This window comes from Protopterus annectens, chromosome 15.part0 (assembly GCF_019279795.1).
Source record: "Protopterus annectens isolate FY-2018-M chromosome 15.part0, PAN1.0, whole genome shotgun sequence".
In the NCBI taxonomy this organism is placed as follows: domain Eukaryota; kingdom Metazoa; phylum Chordata; order Ceratodontiformes; family Protopteridae; genus Protopterus; species Protopterus annectens.
In genome coordinates this window covers 407,970,452-407,992,865 of record NC_056749.1, presented here as the reverse complement: position 1 = coordinate 407,992,865, position 22,414 = coordinate 407,970,452, and the positions used below count along the sequence as shown (strand labels likewise).

Genomic DNA, 22,414 nt, shown 5'->3' with positions numbered 1-22,414 from the left:
CCAACATCTGACATCAGATCAGTCCAGTAACAAAAAAGGAACAACATTTCAGTATACTACAAAGATAGAAACTCAAAGCAATTTAATCTAATGCATGGAGCTCAACTGCAGCTTTGACTTCTACAGAATGCCAAGAGACCCCTGACTTCACAGCGTTATTCTACAAAATGCAGTATCGAGGGATTCTTTCATTTCAATCTAGTGCAAGACTTTACTATTTATAACACAGACTTGCAAAGGGCCTACATAATTCTAAATCACTAAGGGATCTATAAACAAAATCAAGACTCCATTAAGAGGGTGACATTAGTACAGCTGTCAATTGTTGCTGCTTCACGGCTCTTGGTTATCCAGTTAGGCTACCATTTAGTGTGCCTTTCACAAGTTCATAAGACTCTGGGAATTAAAATCAAGAAAGTCCATAGATCATGTGCACCTTGCCTAATACCACCCTCATGATACCCCACATTCTTAGTAACCTTGCTTTTATGTACCCAAAACTATTACTGGCCTTAACTACTACTATGAAGTGTACAACATTAAAAATGACGCACCAACTCTCAACAAGAGAAGATGTCAAATATTTACATCTATGCTGAATGATGATGTCTGTGACCCTGTCAGCATGTACTGCCCATCAAGGATTTTAAGACATATGCCTAGAAAAAATATGCCTAATTGCAGACTCAATACCACCTCTATTTCCATCATCTTGATAACATGAACATTCTATTATGCAACACACATTTACAAAACACCAAACTCTTACTTTACAGTAATTCAATTCAAATTCTCTTTTAACACCAATACCCATTCCTGTTAAATATTACCCATTGTCTCTTTTGTTTTCTTAGTAAAACCTTGAGTTAACTTCTTTTACATCAGGAATAATGTGCCCTTAACTTCTTACACCATAGCGTCTTACTTATCTGCCCCATCAACAGTATTCTCAACCAGTCCACTAATTACATATTTTCAAATATGGATGTCTGTAGTTACACAGATGCTATCTTTGCAGACCTTAAAAGAGTTTAACCTAGTTGATCATCAGTTCACCCAACTGCTCACATAGGCTTTCATTCCAAAACTTTGTTCAAAAACTACGTTGCAGAGTTTCCTGTTACAGCCTTATGCTATCCTGGGTCCTACACTCTTCTCCACTTTCATCAACAACCATCCTACTGACAATCCAAATCTTAAAATCCTTTTTGTTCAATAATCTTCAGTTTCAAGAGGATCTAAAAGTAAATGAACTTGAAAACTTATTCTAAAATGTCTTGACTCAAATCTCTCTCTGGTTTAACAATTACCTTATAGACAACCCCTTCCAAAACAAACATTACAATCTTTAGTACTGTTAAAATTTATTTCCCATTCTTTAAATGACTCCTAGGGAACATCGATCATTCAGTCAGAATCATTTCAATGCTACTCACATTTAGTCTCTTTTAACAAACGTATATTCTTCAGTCAATAAAATAACACAGCCGCTTTCCCCATGCATCCTACCCATGAAACCCGTAAACAGCAATGACGCATTAACTCGCTACAAACTTGTAATATGTTCATCTTACGTCACTGTGCAACATTCAAAACAGCACAACTACTGAAAGTCCTACACAGAAATTTCCACATCATCCTTCTGTTTTTCTAGGACAACTCCATCATTTTAAACTCAACTAGACTCACCAAGCAACTGAAGGAACGAAAGTCCTCTTTGTAAAAGTGATCTCCAAACTACTATATTCTAACTTCCACCTTTCTCTATCTTTAACTCACATTATATCATCATGTTCAACAGAATGGAGTCTCTTTTCTTCCTCATCACCAACCCCCTTTTTCCCCATTTTTTTACATGAGTTCAGTGTGTCATGTTAACTGACGCCATCTCTCTTGACTCAATGCCCAACTACTGCCTTCGTCGACACTCATGCCTGACAGTCACAAATCTTCTCTCTCACAATTTGCTGTATGCCTTTGTTTCGTCTTACCTTCTTTCTGTCTGTCCCAAACCTTCTTCACCAGATTAGCTACTGCTTTTGCGCACATGTGCTTGAACCACAATAATCTGCTCTCCTTGATCTTTTCTGCAACTGGCACTACTTTGGCTTCTGCTCTTATGTCCTCCTTTCTTCATCTGTCCCACAGAGTGCATACTACTACTCGTTTCAGGCACTTCATCTCTATCACCTCTAGCTTCCTCAACTGCTCTGCCTTTACTGCCCAGGTTTCTGCACGATACAGCAGTACTGGTTGGCATTCTTCTATCATATACTACACCTGACACACTGTGCCAGTTGGCTACGGCTCCTCTGATTCTAGCTTTGACTTCTTCCTTTAGACTTGCCTTCTCCTCAACCAGCCTCCCAGATGCCTAAAGCTGTAACCTGTTCCACTATCCTCCCTATCAATTCCCAGCTTTTTCTGATTTCCCCTATTTGTTACCATTACCACTGTCTTATCTGTACTTAGTTTAATTCCATGTGCCTTCATTTTTACTTTCCATTCCCCTATCCTTTGCTGAAGTTCTTGCTCAGAGTCTGCCTGTAATGCCATATCATCTGCGTACAGCAACGTTGTTGATATGCCCCCTCCTACAGGTTTGCTAATGTAATTTATCACCAATATGAACAGCAGTATCTCTCCAGCTTCTCACTTCTCAGAAACTCTCTTTTTTCCTTTCTCATTAATTCCTGTGTGAATGCTACTCCGCTAACTGATTTCTCTTTTCTTGGGCTTAAGTTTAACATACACAAGCTAAACTGTGATTATTCTTTCATACTTTCCTAAAGATGATATTCTCCTTTATACCTGTAAAAGTAATAGAAGTGGATTGCCTTTCTTCAGAATTACAACTTTTGTAATAGTTGTGTATATTCAAGCACGAGCACTCTTGTTCTGTTAGTTGTGAAAGACAACAATCAAGGTTCGTAACACCAATTGATTTAATATCCTAGTAATTCCATTAAAAATATCAGTCCAAAATGACTTACAACTACCAGTTAAGCACTTCTGTTTCTTACATATTTTCAGAATTTCATCAGAACTGAATTGCTCAAAAAAAGACTCCACTTATATAAGGGTAGAGAATCTGGTACCATCCCACTTAAAAGATGCATACACACAAATTTAAATTCAAACATAAATCAGTGAGCTAATGAAGACACTTATTACAAAATGAAAAATTATTAGGCCAAAAACTTACTAAACTGCAAATTTTGAAAATGCAGAGCCCTTATTTCACTGAATGGATGAGGTTATGGATTGTTCCTTCAGGGGTTATATATTGCTTTAAATTTCTGAATGGGTTAGATTCTCACTCTTCAAACAGAGCTCCTCATTAGCACTCTTCAAGAAAAATCTTGATGATTGGATAGGAAATGGGAAATTCACCCCGGGGATCACTTCTGTGGCTCTGCTCGACAGGGGCACAGGAAAATAATTTTCTTGGGTGGCGAAAGCCAGGGTACATTTTTTGGCTAGGCTTGTATGGGCCCTAGGGCTGATAGCCTAGTACCTACCTATGAGCTTTGTGATATGTTTGATCAACATGGATTTGAACAGATACAGACATTGATTTGACATAATTAGAAAAATATTAGTGAAATGATGGAAGTAAACACACAATGATAAAATATATTTATTGTTTGAAGTGCATGAACAAAATATTTTTATATTCCATTTTGCAATCAAAAAAAAAAAAACCTGCTATGGGGTTAAGCCACTTTAGTGCACTGTTTGGCTTTATTAAAGGTATTTTATACAGTGGAATCAACTGGCTTTTTTCATCCGGATTTCAAATTCTACAAGCTCTACAGCTGTTTAGGACATGACTTTTGCCTAATTAAAAAAGTATGTAGTAATCAAAGCAGTGAAGTTATGAAAGTATGCAAGACACACTTGCATACAATATGACATGATAATTTTGCCAAAGAAATGATCAGTTTTCTGAAAAATGCCAATGCTGAGGAGCTGGAAATTTTTTACTGATGAAAACAGAAAAGTGATAATGATCTGATGAGAAAGGACAATTATGGATGTCCAGTGTGGTACACTGAAAAGCAGAATGACAGTTAAAAAAAAGATTAAACAATAACAAAAAGGAGTTTTTTTCCCAGAGGATGTACTGTCCTCTAGGGACATAAAAGTCTTGAACTACACACCAACTTTCAAAATATAGCCTGTACCCTATAATCCAGGTAAGTGTTTACTTTTGGAAAGTATATCTTTACATTATTAAAAATCTTTAAATGAGAGCCATAAGCAAAATAAAAAAAATAAAATGATTCACCCAGGCATTCTGAAAAAAAAATTGCCGGTTACTCTATGTGTAAGTGTCTGAATCCAAACACTGCGCAAAGTAAAAGTATAAGCAACATTAAAAATACATAAAGTAATGCACTATTTCTATGTTTGTCTAACAAATATGACAGTTTAATTAAACTCTAGATCATTGCTTTGAAGAAAATAAGTAAATGATGTTTAACCTGTATGTTGCAACACACAAGGTGTGCATCTAGCTATGCCCATGCTATTTACAAGGAGTGCTGGGGAGGTGGTACATGACAAGAGGAAGGACCTATGCAGACATGAAACAAATGGAAGTGTATGGAAAGGATGGAATAGGACAAAATACGTAGGGCAGAGGCAGAGTCAAAAAATAAATCAACACATTGATCCAACCATTTATGTTCCCCCAAACAAAAACAATAGCTATCATCATGATCAGCTTTTTAAGTTGATTTTTTTTTCTTTGTAAGGTTTCAAGCATTCGAACAAAGGGAATATGTGTACTTACTATACGGCCTGCAGAAGTTCCAGGAGCATCAGAGTCCACTTCAGGTTCCACTTCCTAAGTAAATAATCAAAATAAAGGTTAGTTTGGAATACACGCATCACAACTGCAAAGCTTTGAGTTTCTCAGTTGCTATGGAGTTTTATCCTGAACAGCATAACCTACAGGGAGTGCTCATCAGCAGTGTATTCCCAACATTTACCCAAGGGTCCTAGTGCCTCCTGCCTTTCAACTGTCCTGCCATCAAGTTAATGTCTGTACTGCTTAAGAGTGAGCCATCCCCAACTCAGTACTTTCCCAACAAAGGAAAATAAAAAGTACAGCTGTGTGTAAGGATATTCACTATAAGAGATCCTCCATGAAAGGTAATTCTAACAGCAAATCATAACATTTGGATTTTACTCACTCTGTGAATCCTCTTTCCTAGGCAGATATTTCACAAGCTGCTCTTTAGTCCCTGTGTACATTAATAATGGCAGCTTTCCTTCATACCCTGGTTGGTACATTAATCTCCCATAAGAAGTCACTACTACTATGTGCTTTATTTCATTGTATACCTCATAAGGACTTTAGTGGAACAAGCAACTGTAGTAGGCTATTTCTTTATGAGTAAATGATAATTTAAATTTGTGTGTATACATCTTTTAAGTGGGATGGTACTAGATTCTCTACCCTTATATAAGTGGAGTTTTTTTTTTAAGCAATTCAGTTCTGATGAAATTCTGAAAATATGTAAGAAACAGAAGTGCTTAACTGGTAGTTGTAAGTCATTTTGGACTGATATTTTTAATGGAATTACTAGGCTATTAAATCAATTGGTGTTATGAAAATTACAATAAGTAACAATGCACCACAGTAGATAATTTAACTCTTGTATCTGCTGGGTAAGACACAATAAAGTTAACTTCTCCAATGTACAGTTCAAATTCCAAGAAATACATCTTTTTTGGGCGCCTTAAGTGAAACGTTCCTTTGATAAAAGCCATGATAAAAGATGAGCTGCTGTCTGTGGGACTGATCAAAGACAGACATTGCAGAAATGAGAATCTATACAACTAAAACTAAAAAAGTAGCTAGTGTTCTAGAAAGCTTGGTATGGGACATTTTATAGGTTACTACTTGGCTAGCTGCTCTTGTGGAGCATTTTAAGCCTAGCAAACTATTTCATGTGAGAATCAAACTCTGTACATTGTGTCTGTAAACACCTTAATCATTATGCCAGCCACCAACCCCACATTTTAAGGGGGGGGGTCTAAACTTTCTGACAAAATCAACAAATCCCTCTCCTTTTTACATGTTAAGATTTTCTTGCATCAGACCACAGAGCTTATTTTTAAAATACTTAAAATTCATGGGGAATACCAGCTGCCATTGCAAATCAAAATTCTAGTCCCCAAGCTAACAAAATGAGGGATATTAAATGGGAATGTAATTCTCTGTCCTCTTGCTGCATCAGAAAGCACTTGCAAACACCACTGTCATCTGGGACATTGGAAATGTGCAAGTATTAGGCTGGTCATTTACTCTGAGGACTTCAGTAAATATCTTTAATTCCGGTGTGAAGTACAAACTTTTGAGTTGATCATTGTGAAGAATGACAAATTTATTCCCTTCTTAAAAAATCCACATTTGAGCTACCTGTTAAAAAAATCTTGGAACCAATTTTTGGTAGCAATACAAAGTCATTTTTCTACTCTAAGCATCTCCCAGCTGATTCTGGAAACCTGGAACATGCACTGTTGGAAGCTGCAGATTACGATGCAGAGCTCATCCCCCAATCTGAACTGCCTGACCAAGATGAAAAGATTTTGGTCCTTGTATTTTCATACACCACATCACCATAAGCATTGTTTGTGTTAATTTTCAGGGTGGTTTGAAAGTTTTGGAATGTTGTTGGGGGATCTGTTAACATCTTCGCATCCCTGAAACTACCATAAAGTAAGTTTGCCAGTGAAAATCTGCTGCCTTAACCTGTTAACTGAAAAAAGAAATCCCAAGCATAATCCATAGTCTGTAGACAGAATCTTCACGTTGGTTGGCAGACGTAATACAAGATTCTCTGTGTGGATGTGCCACAGGAAAGTACAGTTTTGTACCTACCATAAATGTAGATGTCCGAACAGGATAGCATCTGCAGTCATAACAAATGGGTTGTCCTGTCGTCAGGCAGCCCTTCGGTCGGCCGGATTCCAAAGTCTGGGTCCGGCTTCGGCTGATGTCGCACTTCACCCGATGTCATCTCTGCTGGTCTTCGGGTATAAAGGCATCAGCCGATGCCATTTTCCTCAGTGTTTCTTGCCCCAGATGCCAGTTGCCCTCTTGGAAAGCTAAATTTTGGATAAATGCCAATGTTTCCAAAATAGTAGAAGGCAAACACAAAAAATAAGCATGTATGTAGATATATACAAACAAATACACCATAAGAGACTCCCCCCCAGCTAGCTATTAGGAGGGTAAATACCCTAGGAGTACCACAGAGGGAAGGAGGGTGGGTAATCCTGACTGCAGATGCTATCCTGTTCGGACATCTACATTTATGGTAGGTACAAAACTGTACTATGTCCTTCAAGGATGCATCTGCAGTCATAACAAATGGGTAGAATACCATAGCCAAACTAGGGGAGGAGGAAGAAGAATTATGGTGTAGTTAGGATCCCTTGCAATACAGCAGTGGCAAACCCTGCTCGGGATCTAGAGTATAGAGGTAAATTGTAATGCTTGGCAAATGTATGCACGGAGGTCCAAGTAGCCGCCTCAATAATGTCCTTGGTTGCCACTCCTCGTAAGAAAGCTGTGGTAGTGGCTGTAGCCCTTGTAGAATGAGGTCTTATGTTCTGTGGAATTGGTTTTCCATGGTAGGAGTAACAGAATCTTATGCAATTTCCTATCCATTTGGAGATTGTCTGTTTGGAAATTGCTTTTCCTTCCCTTCCTGTTGCATAGGCTACTAAAAGCTGGTCAGTTTTTCTGTTACTTTTGGTTCTGTCCAGGTAGTAGCGTAACTGTCTATGTACATCCAAGGTATGCAGCAGTCTTTCCCCCCTGTTCTGTGGATTGGGAAAGAAGGTAGGTAGGTGGATTGCCTGGTTTAAAGACACTCTGGATACCACCTTAGGCATAAATGTAGGATTAGTTCTCATGGACACTCTATCTTGGTGGAAGATTAGGAAGGGCTGTACTGCCATTAAGGCCTGTAGTTCCGAAATCCTCCTTGCTGAAGTAATTGCCAGTAGGAAAGCAGTTTTCCATGATAGGTGTTGAAGATCTGCTGTTGCTGCTGGTTCAAATGGAAGAAGTGTCAATTTTTCTAGCACAAAGTTCAAGTCCCATGCTGGTAATGGTGGTTTCCTAGGAGGTTTTACATTCTTGATCCCTCTGAGGAACTGCCTGAGTAGAGGATGCGAAAAGACAGGTTGATCGAGGCTGTATTTAATAGCTGATGCATGTATCTTGATGGAGGAATAGGACAGGCCTGTATGTAGAAGCTCTGCCAAGTACTCCAGGATGTTAGCAATATCTATGTTCGACACATCTTTTCCTCTTTCAGTACTCCAAATGACAACCCTTTTCCATTTTCCTGCATAGTTCCTTCTTGTTGAAGGTCTGCGGGCTTCAAGGATAATGTCTTTAACCCTTTGGGATAAGTCTGGGTTAGTTGCTGTTATGTGATGTTCCAGGCAGTCAGTTGCAATGTTTTTAGGTTTGGGTGCATGATGTTGTAATTGTTCTGCATTAACATCAAAGGCATCAGGGGTATTGACCACATTCTCCCCTGAGACATGCTCCTCAGCAATGAATACCAGTGTTGTCTTGGCCAATTCGGAGCTATCAGAATTATCCTTGGACGTTCCTCTTTGATTTTCAGTAGTACCTTGTGCATCAAAGGAAGAGGTGGGAATGCATATGCTGTCAGGCCTTTCCAACTGAAGGATAGAGAGTCCACCTTCTATGCAAGTGGGTGGTATGTCCTTGTGCAGAATTTTTTGAGCTGGTGATTGAGTGGGGATGCGAATAGGTCTATTTGTGGCATTCCCCATTTCTTTGTGATGGCCTTGAAGATGTCCGGGTGTAGCATCCATTCGTGAGCATCCGAGGTGGTTCTGCTTAACATGTCTGCTAGGGCGTTTTCTTTTCCCGGTACAAATATTGCCTGTAACTGGATGTTGTAGCTCAGAGCCATATTCCAAAGGTCCAGAGTCATTCTGCATAGGGGGTATGAATGAGTGCCTCCCTGTTTGTTGATGTACCACATGACTGTGGTGTTGTCTGTCCTTATCATTAAATGGCCTTCTTTGAGGAATGGTCTGAATTTCTGGATTGCTAGTTTTACTGCCAGCATTTCTTTTTGGTTTATGTGCAGGTGCAGCTGGTCTGGAGTCCACAATCCTTGTATGCATTTGTCCAACATGTGCGCCCCCCAGCCTAGGTCTGAGGCGTCCGTTGTGATGGTTTGGTTTGCCTGAAAGTTGTGGAAGGGCAAGCCTGGGTTTGACTGGCATGCTTGAGCCCACCATAGGAACTCTTGTTTCAGGCATGGGATTAGTGGGATTTCGGTTTCTAAGCTGTGTCTGTGTTGAGACCATAAATTCTTTAGGTACCACTGTAGCTTTCTCATATGCAGTCTGGCATGGGGGACCAGGATTATGCATGATGCCATGAAGCCCAAGGCCTGCAGTACTTTTCTTGCTGTTAGTTTGTTCTGCTTTGTTAATGCCAAGAAGTAAAGAGGGAGTTGTTCTTGTTTTTCTGCAGTTAGGAATGCCATTTGTTTTACTGTGTCCAATTCCGCACCCAAGAATGTTCTTGTCTGGGATGGTATCAGTCTTGACTTTTTTAAATTGACTGTGTATCCCAGGGCTTGTAGTAAGCAAATGACTCTTTGTAAATCTGTTATCAGCTTGCTTTTGTTGTCCGCTTGTAACAGGCAGTCGTCCAGGTATGGATAAATTTGGATTCCTGTAGCCTGCAATGAGCGATTACTGATGCCAGGCATTTTGTGAATACTCTGGGCAGTAGATAAGCCAAAGGGCAATGCTGAGAATTGATAATGCTCTGATCCTGCAAGAAATCTGAGGTATCTTCTGCAATTTGGTCGTATGGGGACGTGCAGGTATGCCTCCTTGAGATCTAGAGTTACCAGCCAACACTCCTTGCCCAGCATGGGAAGAAGTTGCTGTAGGGTCAGCATTTTGAATTTTGGGACAATGATGTATGTGTTTAAGACGGACAGGTCGAGAATAGGTCTCCAACTTTTCTCTTATCTTGGTACTAGGAAGAGTCTGGAGTAGAATCCTTTGCCCTGTTCTGTTATTGGTACTCTTTCCACAGCTCTCATCTTTGTTAATTGAGCTATCTGCTTTAGAGCTTCTGTTTTTTGATTTGGAGGTAGGTTTGGCATTCCTCTTTTTACTGGTAAGGTGTGGAAGTGGAACCTGTAGCCTTGGTCTATGGTTTACAAAATCCACTTGTCTTTTGTGATATAGTGCCAATTTTTCGAAAATAAGGCTAACTTTCCGCCTAAAGGTGCTGCTATTTGCTCCCTGGTAGGCGGTGTCAGAGCCAAGTCACTGTGATTGTCCTGTTGCAGTGGCAGTGGTTGTGTCTGTGCCTCGCTGGTTATTGCCTTGCCACTGGTGTCCTCTGTAGGCACCTCCTCTGGATTGATTTCTGCCCCTAGAGCGTCTATTCCTGCCTCTGAGATTTTGAGGAGTCTGGAAAGGACCAATTTTTGGCAGGCCAGTTCCTGCTAAACCTTGGGGGCTGAACCTGTAAGAAATCCTTAACTGTTTGTACAGATTTTGCCTTCTCTTCCATTTTCTTCATTACTTGCTGAGCAGGGTACCAAATAGACTGGCCTTATCCATAGGAGCATCTAACAGCTTTGTTTTAACATAATCCGGCAAGACCTGTTCTTTCAACCATGCATGCCTTCTTATCACTGTGCCAGTCATGGCTGATCTAAATGAAGCCTCCAGTGCATCATAGCCACATTTTAAAGAATGGTTACTAACCTGCTGAATGTTATTCACCATTTCTAAAACATATTTCTTATCTAAGGAGTCATCAGAGGACAGCTTCTTAGTTAACTGATCAAGCATAAACTCTTGGTATTGGATCATATGAAACTGACAGTTTAAAGCTCTAGCTGAGAGAGTAGCAGAGGTGTAAACTTTTTTTCCCCATCTCTCTAAGGACCTGGATTCCCTTTCAGAAGGGAGAGGGTTTTTTGCTGAGGTCGAAGCTACTGCCTTAGGCCCCTGGGATATAGTCTCAGGATCTGCAAGTGGGGCCTTGTATAGGTGGTGATGAGTGTCTGGCACCCTGTAAAATCTATCTGGTTTGGCAGGGGCTGGAGGTAAAGTATCAGGAGCAGTGCAAACATCATTAAATGCATCATTCACAACAGGCAGAAATGGAGGTATAGCTAAGGGCCTATGTTGTGGTAAGTGCAGAAAGGTCCTAAGCCTTTTTCTTGAATCTGAGAAATCTTGTCCCTGCCATTGGAATTGTTCTCTCATGGCATGTAAGGTTTCCCCAAAGGAAAATTCCTCTGGTGGAGAGGCAGATGGAATGGATTCTTCAGCATTGGAATCTTCATAAGTAGAAAAAGGAGCCTCTGGCTGATCTGTAATGTCTGAGTCATCCGAAGAATCATCAGAGGACACTGGCTCGGGGGGCTCTGCTCTAGGTCTCTTTTCTGGAGGCTGAGAGGCCCTGTCTGGGTGAGATTGGCATCCCCTAATTAAGGAGATTAAATTCTCTGCCAGAGTAAGCATTTGTGAACTAGAAGTGGGCCTGTGTGAGGGGGGCTTAACAGGCACTGATTTAACAGTTTTGGCTGCTTTAGCCCTGGCAAAGGCCTTTATAGACATGGCTGCAGGAGGCCTAGCAGCACCACGTGCTGGGGTAGAGACATCCAAAGGGATGGTGTCTGATAATTCACTAGGAACCACAGTAGTAGGCAAAACTTCAGAGGCCGATTCAACTAAGATAGCAGGAGCCTCAGTAGTAGTCATGGATACGGCTGAAGATTGACCCGTTTTCTCGGTTTCAGCCGAAACCGAGACACTCGCGGCTTGCTTAAATAGAAGTTATGTTCTTACCATAACGTTCCATGTTAGTTGTCTTCTTCTCGCCTTCTTCTTGCTGGATGGGTTCGGAGCCGACCTCGGCCGACTGCCACTCTAAAAGCTCGAGAGTTGGTTCCACCGGCTCGAGGCTCCCCTTATATCCCACAATGCTAGGCGAGAGTTACCTCAGATCTCGTTTGTAAGCTAACCCCAGCTTATAATAGTAACAGAATAACTCTAAACAGAGTCCACCTCTAACAACAGGAAGAAAGAAGGGTGACCTATATCCTGATCCAGGAAATATGCACAACAGCATATGCCTAAGAAAGAGGTGGTAGAAAGAGAGGTCACAATCACAACTCCTCTAGGTCTGTCCAGGCCAGGGGGAAGGAGGGTGGGACGCAAGAAGAAGGCGAAGAAGACAACTAACATGGAACGTTATGGTAAGAACATAACTTCTATATGTTAAGTTGTCTATCTCGCCTTCATTCTTGCTGGATGGGACCGCGTCCCTAGCACCTTGTCCCGGGTGGCCTAACGGAACAGACTCCTGAGAACAGTGGAACCAAAGTTAGCTCTATGCCTAGAAGCTAAATCCAACTTATAATGAGAAATGAAAGTGTGAGGAGTAGCCCAAGTAGCCGCTGCACAAATGGTGTCAATAGGCAGTCTGTCTTGGAAGGCTAAAGAAGTAGCCAAAGCTCTGGTGGAATGGGCCTTAGGTTTATTAGGCAGTTTTTGGTGTCTAATTTCATATACAAGGGAAATCAAAGATGTTAGCCATCTGGATAATGATACCTTTGAAACTGAAAGTCCCTTTCTGCTTTCCGCATAGGAGACAAACAGCTGATCAGATTTTCTGAATTGTTTTGTTCTATCCAAGTAGTACCTCAATTGACGATGAACATCCAGGCAGTGTAATTTTTGTTCAGACCTATTGGAATACTCTGGAAAAAAGACAGGGAGTTCAATGCTTTGGTTTAGATTTGATGTTGAAACCACCTTAGGCAAAAAGGACGGGTTAGTTCGTAAGGATACTCTGTCCTTATGGAACAAAAGATAAGGAGGACGACAACTGAGTGCTTGAAGTTCTGAAACCCTTCTAGCTGATGTGATAGCCACCAGAAAGAGAGTTTTCCATGATAATACCTTCAAGGAACATGAAGCTGCAGGTTCGAAAGGGGAAAGAATCAAAGAAGCAAGAACTAAATTTAGGTCCCAAGGAGAAGGAGGATTTCTTATAGGAGGTCTGAGAAGAAAAACTCCTTTCAAAAAGGCTTTGCAAAGTTTGTGGGACATTAGGGCAGATTCAGAAATACCCACATGGAAATTAGAAATAGCTGCCAATTGAACCTTAAGTGTAGATGGAGATGAACCTGCATGGAAGAGTTCAGCTAGAAAATCAAGGACTAGTTGGATGGAAGCGGTGAAAGGATCTATGTCCTTTCCTTGTGCCCAATATGAGAAACGTTTCCACTTACTCAAATAAATCTTCCTAGTGGAAGATTTATGAGAAGCTATCAATATATCTCTAACAGAGTGAGATAATTGAGGAAGCCTGGCTACGGTTGGAACTGGAGGAACCAAGCAGTGAGGTTCAGAGAGGGGAGGGAGCGATGAAACTGACCCGACTGGTGGATCAAAAGATCTGGAACTAGGTCCAGATTCCACGGTCGCTCCAAAAGAAATCGATGTAGAAAGGGGAACCACACTTGTCGAGGCCAGTAAGGAGCAATGAGGATCAATGAGGCCTTCTGAGCGATAGCTTTCTGTATTACTTGAGAGATCAGTGGGAAAGGAGGAAATGCATACAGAAGTCCCGGGCCAAACTTGGACTAGAGCGTCTCTGCTGGGTTGGCCTGGTAAAGGGAATAGAGTGAAATATTCTCTGCACTTGCTGTTTTGGGGAGTAGCAAAAAGATCGCAGCAAGGCTGACCCCACTTGAGAAAAATTTCTCTCACTACAGAGTCTTTCAGAGACCACTCGTGAGGCATGAGTATAGCTCTGCTCAACTTGTCCGCAATGTGATTGGACTTCCGGGATGTGCGTTGCTATCCGAAAACGCTGAGAAGAAATCGCCCATTGCCACAGTCTGAGTGCTTCTCGACACAGGGGTATGATCTGGTTCCGCCTTGTTTGTTGATGTACCACACTACAGACATATTGTCTGTCTGGATTGCAATTGTTCCCAAGGGAAGAGAGTCTTGAAGGGCTTGCAACGCTAAAAGCACTGCTCTCATCTCCAGAACATTGATGTGCAAGTGGCATTCGTTTGGTTGCCATGTGCCCTGGACTGTCCTGCCCTGATAATGCCCCCCCCACCCGATCAGGGAGGCATCCGTTGTCAGAGTAGCAACCGGAGGAGGTGGAACAAATGGTCTTCCCGACAGGAGCTGGGGGGAAGACATCCACCACATGAGATGCTTTTTGCACGCTTGCGTGATCATAATGGTGTGAGACATTGGAAGTTCCTGGTATGACCATTGAGTAAACAGCATCCACTGAAGGATTCGCATGTGGTATCTGGCCAATGGAAGGAGAGGTATGGCCGTTGCCATGATTCCCAAAACCTTTAGAACTAACCTGGCTTTGACTCTGTTGCTGTTGAGAAGAAGTGACACCAATTTGTGAATGTCTGATATCCTTTGGTGAGTTAGCCTTGCAGACATGTTTATAGTATCTAGATTTGCGCCTATGTAGGTAATAGTACGACAAGGCGACAAAACAGACTTTTCGCAATTTATTGAAATACCCAGTTTTGACAAAGCGAAAAGTATAATCTCTGGCCATCAGAAGGAGATGCTTGGTGGGAGCTGTGAGAAGCCAGTCGTCCAAATATGGAAACACCTGGAATCCTTGTCGTCTCAGGTGAGAAGCTACCACTGCCATGCATTTGGTAAACACCCGGGGGGCAGTGTTGAGACCAAAGGGCAGGGCCCTGAACTGAAAATGACTGGTTCCCAGCCTGAAGCGGAGGAATCTTCTGGAGCGTCTGTTCATTTTTATATGATAGTACGCATCCCGAAGGTCTATAGAGCACATCCAGTTTCCTCTGCCCAAAAGGGGAAGAATGGATTGCAGCGTGACCATCCGAAATCTTGTTTTCTTGACTGATTTGTTCAAGACACTGAGATCCAAAATCGGTCTCCAGTCCCTGTTTTCTTTGGAACTAAAAGAACCTTGAGTAGATTCCGGATCCTTGTTGGTCTGCTGGCACTGGCTGAATTGCTCTTTTGCAAGCAGTTTTGAAATTTCCAAAGCTGCTATATCCCTTTGAGCGGTGGAACATCTGGAAGGGATTTTTTGACTGATTTGGAAAACGAAGAAAGGGGATAGAATAGCCTTCGGAAATGATGGACTGTACCCATTTGTCTTGAGTCAGGGATAGCCAGGCTTCTGGGTACAGTGACAATCTTCCCCCGACTGCCTCCGAAGATGGGCAGTCGGGCAACACCTCAGGGATGCTGAAAAGGCTTGTCAGGAAAGGCTTCCCGATTGCCCTGGTTCTGCGGACCCCCCCTGCCCCTAGGCGGCGTCTACCATTGTTATTCCCACCTCTGCCTTTGGTAGGAAAGCGACTCTGTCGTCAGGCGAAGTCCCTTGAGATTGTTTACGGAACCACATCTTCCCACCCTTCTGGCCTTTGGGGTGAGGCCTAGAAGGAGTCGAAAAACGGACTCCGATGGCAGAAAGGGTCTTGCCATCAGTCTCGCACCTAGTCAGGGTTTCTTTCACTTGAGGACCAAAGACAGATGATCCATCAAAAGGGGAGTTCGTGAAAGACGTCTTGAAAGGGTCCGCAAAATTGCATAGCCGCATCCAGGCGTGCCTACGTAAGGCTACACCTGTCCCTCTTGGCTCTGCTCGCTCCATCGGCCGCGTAAGAGAGGAGGCGCATGGAGGAGTTGGATATGGAATTAAGGGTAGCCAGCTGCGTGTTCATCTTTTCTTGGAAACCCGCAGCTGTAGGATCCTTTAACATTTCACTCGCTTCCTTGATCAAGTCCCTTTGAAGGCGAAAGTGAAATGGCACAGGTAGTTCAGCGACGCATGGTAAATGTCGCTGAGGAGAACATCCGCTTCCGTACCTATCCATGGACCTAGATTCCTTGTTAGGTGGATGGACAGGTACTGAAGGATCAGCCAGTTCCTTCTTTGTGGCAGCAGCTACCACCATAGCATCCACAGAAACTCCTTTTGATAAAAATTGCTTGTCTGATGGAGCTGTGATGAACTTAGACGGTCTCCTGGGAGTGGGGTCCACTGAATCAGGAGCCGTCCATGCCTTCTTAGCAACCACCTGCATGAGGGGGTCGAAGGGAGGGGACACCCAGGAGGTGGAAGGCGAGAGCCAAACGCCTCAAGATACACAGATTCGTCCTCCGAAGGGTTGAGGGCTGGCCAATTTCCCCTCTGTTTCAGGATCTCCAGAATGTCTGCAAATGAGACATCTTCAGAAGGGGAACGGGGAACCCTCAGAATCATCCAAATCTGTGTCTGACGTGATAGACTCAGGTGAGTCAATGTGTTTCCTCTTGCACTTCCTCTTCCGAGGGGCTCTTCTGCCAAATCAGGAGAGGCCTCGAAGAGGATGAAATCCCACAGGGTCCCCTGAGGAGCTGGCTCTCTGCGGTCCGGGATGAGGGAGTGAGTCGACTTACCCTGAGGCAGCATAGAGGGAGGGGCGGACGGAGCCGACTGTGGAGTAGAGCCAGGCTCTAACACACTCTGCATGACCTCGAATGCACCCCTGTCAGGCAGAGCCAGAGGTCCCCGCTCCGAGGAGCTAAGAACCCCTCGGCACCGACAGTGATGGCTCGAGGCAGATGTCGGAGCCGAACTCACCAGCGCCCGAAGCCCGAGAGGGAGAGGGGGGTCGGACAAGGGTCCGATGCCACTCACCCCCTCGGAGCCGACGAGGGAAGTCCGGCGCCGAGATTCTTCCAAAGAAGAAAACGGAGCTGACGACGGAGCCGAAGACAATTGTCTCGGCTCCGAAGTAATCACAGTCTCGGTTCCGACGCGACCCGGCTCCGAACTCAAGAGAGTCGAAGGAGGAAAAAGTTGATGGACCGGGGCAGGCATCGACTGATGAGTCGGGCTCTGAAGCATCTGGGCTAGTGCCTCGGACTTAAGTAGTCGACTCACTACCCTCTGAAGGTCATGATCAGACAGCCTTGATGACCTAGAGGAATGAGACCTTTGGCTCCGTTCAGACAGCAGGGGAGATCCTGGAGCCGAATGAACGGAGCCAAGAGATGGTGACCTAGACCTCTTCCTAGTTGTCGGCTCCGAAGGTCTGGTCGGAGCCGACACGGGAACCTCAATAACCTCGTCTCCGGCCGGAGCCGAGGGAGCCACAGAAACTGTGGACTGAGACTTATCGGCTCCAGCCGGAGCCAATAAAGGCAAAGGTTGAGCAACCTGAGGTCTCGGCTCAGAAGCCGGAGCCGAAGACCTCGATGCCTTAGAGGGCTTCCCTGTTGAAACTGACAGGGAATCCTCTGGCTTCAGTAAGCCTCTAAGAATTAATTTGTTTTTTCTTTCCTGCAGGACCCTGGGGCTGAAGCCATGGCATACAGCACAGGAGTCCTGCAGGTGCAAAGGCCCCAGACAATAGACACAAGAAGTGTGAGCGTCTGTCAGAGACATTTTCTGACAGCACGCATCACACTTCTTGAATCCGGAGACCTTTGCTTCTTTTGACATTTTCCTGACTGACAGGTGTATACAAACACTCACCCAAACACACAAGTTATACCCTGTCAGGAAAAAACAATAAATTTAGTAGTAATACTAGTATTTAAAGTACACTAAACTAGAATAAACTACACAAACACTCCACTAGGGAAGGGAAGGCCTAAGGGCCCAATGGAAGAACCAAAGGTTCTTTGGGAAAGAAAACGGAAAAATTTAGGGTCGGGAATAAAGTTCTCTAATCTACTCTAACTAAGAAAGAATATTAACTTAAAAGGGGTTTTAAGAGTAATTTTTACAAGAAAAATTAACACTCACCAGGAACCGGTAGAAACAACCAACCTCGAAGCTGTAGCGGCAAACGAGATCTGAGGTAACTCTCGCCTAGCATTGTGGGATATAAGGGGAGCCTCGAGCCGGTGGAACCAACTCTCGAGCTTTTAGAGTGGCCGAGTCGGAGCCGAGGTCGGCTCCGAACCCATCCAGCAAGAATGAAGGCAAGATAGACAACTTAACATCCGTGGTTTCAGCCGAAACCGCGGACCGCGAGTGTCTGTCTTTTTCTTTGCGTTTTTTAACAATTTGGGTAGTCGGAGGATCCGACGGCATAATGTACGCAAAATCTGAGCCGAAAAACTGTTCAGCAAACTCCGACCGGCCTAAGCGTTTCGGTTGAAGGAAGCACAGGCTAAACAGGCTGCTACGTCGTGGTCTGGGCCTAAACAAGGTAGGCAGTAAGAGTGGAAATCTTTATGAGGTATTTGTTTCCCACAAGTTAAACAGTTATTTACTTTTTCTGACATCGGCTGAGGCAAGAAAGAGTCCCCAACGGGTACTTAGCTTTTAGAAGTCTTGTAGTATTCGGTAGTAGTAATCTCTGGATCTGACCGACCGGCACTTGCGAACAGCTTCTGCTTGGCGCCACGGCAAGAAAGACTGAGGAAAATGGCGTCGGCTGATGCCTTTATACCCGAAGACCAGCAGAGATGACGTCGGGTGAAGTGCGACATCAGCCGAAGCCGGACCCAGACTTTGGAATCCGGCCGACCGAAGGGCTGCCTGACGACAGGACAACCCATTTGTTATGACTGCAGATGCATCCTTGAAGGACATCTGGATTCCCTCCATGTCCAGGGAGTCAGGTGTCATCACACTGATCTGAAGATGGTTCCAAATGTTTCTGAGGACATCTATAGTTATGTAAGATTTTACACAACTATTCTATGTCCTTCTATACCCATGTTGCAATATTCATAACAAGAGGGAGAATACCAAAGCTCATGAGTGAGAAGGGAGGTAGAAGCACAAGAATCTCCAGAAAAACATGCAGAACTGCTCTAGCAAATCCTGCTCTTGATTTGGAAATAGTACCCAGTTTGTAGTGCTCTGTGAAGGTATGAGCAGAGGACCAAGTAGCTGCCTCTAGGATATAGGCAGTGTCCAATCCTTTAAAGAAAGCTCCAGAGGTGGTCAGTGCTCTAGCTGAATAGGCCTTAACAGAGGAAGAAAGAGTCTTTCCCTGAGAGAAAGATAACAAAAGGTAATAGCCTTTGAAATCCAAGATGAAACAGTCTGTTTAGAGAAGGTTTACTCAGCTCCCTGGGGTGAAAGGAAACCAACAATTGTTCAGCTTTTCTAATGGGTTTGGTCTTGTTCAGATAAAACCTAAGTTGTCTGCACATCTAAAGTGTGCAGTCAGTACCCTCTCACTGGAGTTTTGAGGAGAAGGGAAAAAGGTGGGTAGATAAACAGACTGAAGGACAAGTCATTAACCACTTTAGGCATGAAAAATGGGTTGGTATGCAGGGACACCCAGTCCCTATGGAAAATCAGAGAAGTTTGAGAAGCCAATAAAGCTTGGAGTTTTGAAACTCACCTAGCAGAAACAATGGCTACTAGCAAAACAGTTTTCCAAGTGCAGAATTTTAGGGAAGAGGAAGCAGCAGGCTCAAAGAGAGTCTAGGTCAGTTTTTTTAAACAACATTTAGGTCCCATGGAGGAGGGACAGGTTTCCTGGGAGGTCTTACGTGAAAGGATGGGTTTTAAGAAAAGTTTGGTATCTAACCTAGAAGCCAAGGGGGGAGGCAAAGACAGATATGCAGAAATGGCTTTCAAATGGGCTATAACTGAAGAATAAGCCAGTCCAGACCTGAACAGTTCACACAAGAAGGAAAGGACTATATGGGATATCCACTGAAAATGGATGTAGTCTCTTAAGGCACGAGATGGAGAATGTCTTCCATTTAGGTAAGTAGGATGTCCTTGCATTAGGTTTCATGACCTCCTGCAGGACTGAAAGCATGCTCACAGAAAAAAGGTGTCTGAAAGGAATCAGAAGCCTATCACCACAAGGTCAGACTCAGCGTTTCCAGATGTGGGTGAATGAGAGGTCCCTTGTCTTGTGTGAGTAGATTCACCCTGTGAGGTAACTTGTGATTACTGCCCTTGGCTAACTGCAGAAGAGGAGGGAACCAATGCTGTCTTGGCCAAAAGGGGGTCACCAATAAGATTATTTGTTTTTTCATTTCCAGGGGGACTTTCTGAATGTGTGTGTGTGTGTGTGTGTGTGTGTGTGTGTGTGTGTGTGTGTGTGTGTGTGTGTGTGTGTGTGTGTGTGTGTGTGTAGAAAACATCCCCTTCCAGGAGAATAACAGGGCGTCCATCTTCCACACCACAGGATGTGGGACTCTCTGAAGTTGTCTGTTCAAATGTCAGGCAAACAGATCTATTTGAGGAGTACCCCACTGGTGGGTAATGTCCAGAAAAACATCTCTGTGGATCACCCATTTGTGGGCTTATGTCATGATCTACTCAGAGTGTCTGCCTGAACATTTAGAGCTGATGGGATGTAAACCGCAGATAAAGTTACCTTTGCTTAAAGAGCAGTCTCCCAAGCATGGATTGCTAATCTGCCAAGTAGGCAGGACTTTGTTCCCCCTGCTCGTTCACATACCAGAGAACCGTGGTGCTGTCTGTGAATAGCTTCAAAGGACCTGGAAGGAGAGATGACCTGAAGGCTTGAAAAGCCAGGATCACAGCCCTCATCTCCTTGAGGTTGATGTGCTGCTTCCCTATGGGAGACCATATGCCCTGGACTTTTAGGTTTCCAAGGGTTGCCCGCCACCCCAGATCTGAAGTATCTGTGAACATTTCCTAAAGAGGGGCTAGTGGCTGCAGGGGAAGTCCTGGGTTGTGAGAAATTTAGTGAATCCACCAGTGCAATTCCTTCTTTAGGCAAGGCAGAAGTGGGAGGAAAACTTCTGAGCATGCTAGGACCAGAGTGTCTTCAAGTACCACTGGAATTTTCGTATGTGGAGTCTGGCAAGGTATAGCAGTGGTATTACCGAAGCCATGAAGCCTAGCATCCTGAAGAATTTCCTGGCAGTCAGAGAAGGTAGAGGAAGCAACTGAAGAGAGTGAGTCTGCAGAGATTGTACCTTTTAAGGGGGCAGGAAGGCCATCATGACGTCTGTTCCTATCTTGCAATCAAGGAACACCTGGTCCTGAGACGGAGTTAGGGAAGAAGTGCTATAGCTGAGGGTGAAACACAGACTGAGGAGCAAGGAGATGCTGGTTTGAAGGTTTTGTTGCAAAGTGATTGGATGCTCTGTTTGAATGAGCTGGTTGTACAGGTATGGGTAACTGAGAATCCCCTGGGGTCTGGAAAACACAAAGACAGGAGTCAAACATTTTCTGAATACCATTGGTGCCGCAGAGAATCCACAGAGCAAAGCACAGAACCGAAAATGACAAGAACCAACAGAAAAAGTTAAGAATTTCCTGAACAGAGGGTGGATGGTAATGTGAAAGTATGCATCCTTTATGTTTAAAGAAACCAGGTAAACCTGGGGTAACAAGAGAGGCAACAGAGTCTGTAGGATAAGCATCCTAAAGGAGAATACCTGAAGGAATAAATTGAGTTGGAACAAATTTGGCTTTCCTGGGAACCAAGAACATTCTGGAATAGAAACCTTTCCTCTTTCCAAAGCAGGAACCTCCTGTATGGCTCCTAGTGCCTGCAAGTCTTGAATGACTTGAGGGAAAAGGTGGATTTGGGTCCTTTGGAGGCTGTGGAATCCCCATGATGGGAGGACTGGTTTTCCAAGTCATGTAGTATTCCTCTTAGAACAATGGACAGGACCCATTTGTCTGTGGTAATGCTTGTCGAAACTGAAAGGGAGTGAGAAAGGCTCTGGGAAAGTGGGATTTATGAGGTTGCCAGGTAGTCACAGACTACCTGGTTTGTTTGGAAATGGGGCTTTTTGAGCCAAATATGGCTGAGACCGAGGAGGTGTCTGCCTACATGTGGTGGTCTTGTGTTGTTGGGAAGGTGTACGGGTCTTCTTCCTAATAAAATTAGTTCTCGAAAGTAGCTCCTATGAAATTTAGGAACTGGGGAGACAAAAATATGTTTAAGCTCCTAAAGTTCTTTTCCTTTCTCTTGAACGGATTTCAAGAGAGTTGCAGCGTTAAACCAAAAAGGACAGTGTTGACCAGAGGCACATCCATAATCTGCCTTGAAATCCTCAGGCAAAGGCTGCAACCTCAGCCAGGTATATTTCATGAGGACTGAAACGCATGCTGCTGATCTAAGCAAACACCTGTGCTGCATCACAACTGCACTTAATGGAATGTCTGGTAACCTGAGAAGACAGTCCAAAAAGAGAGGAAAGCAGGGTTTTTGTTGCAGTCTGGAAAGTCATTCAGTAGTTTGGAGGCCTGTGAAAGAAGAGCCAGGACATATTTGGACATATGTGTCTGACAATTAATGGCCCTGAAGGCCAGAGTAGAAGAGGTGTAGACCTTTTTTCCAATTCTCTCCATCATTTTATTGTCCTCACCTGAAGGGAG

General features: G+C 43.7%; 1 protein-coding gene across 1 annotated transcript in view; it reads right to left on the bottom strand.

The window, feature by feature from the left end:
- BRWD3 (bromodomain and WD repeat domain containing 3) overlaps nt 1–22,414 on the bottom strand; it is a 1,896,258-nt gene that overhangs the window by 451,469 nt on the left and 1,422,375 nt on the right. The window contains exon 33 of the mRNA XM_044057276.1: nt 4,799–4,852. Within this exon, the coding sequence (XP_043913211.1) occupies nt 4,799–4,852 (54 nt within the window). The remainder of the gene's footprint in view (nt 1–4,798; nt 4,853–22,414) is intronic.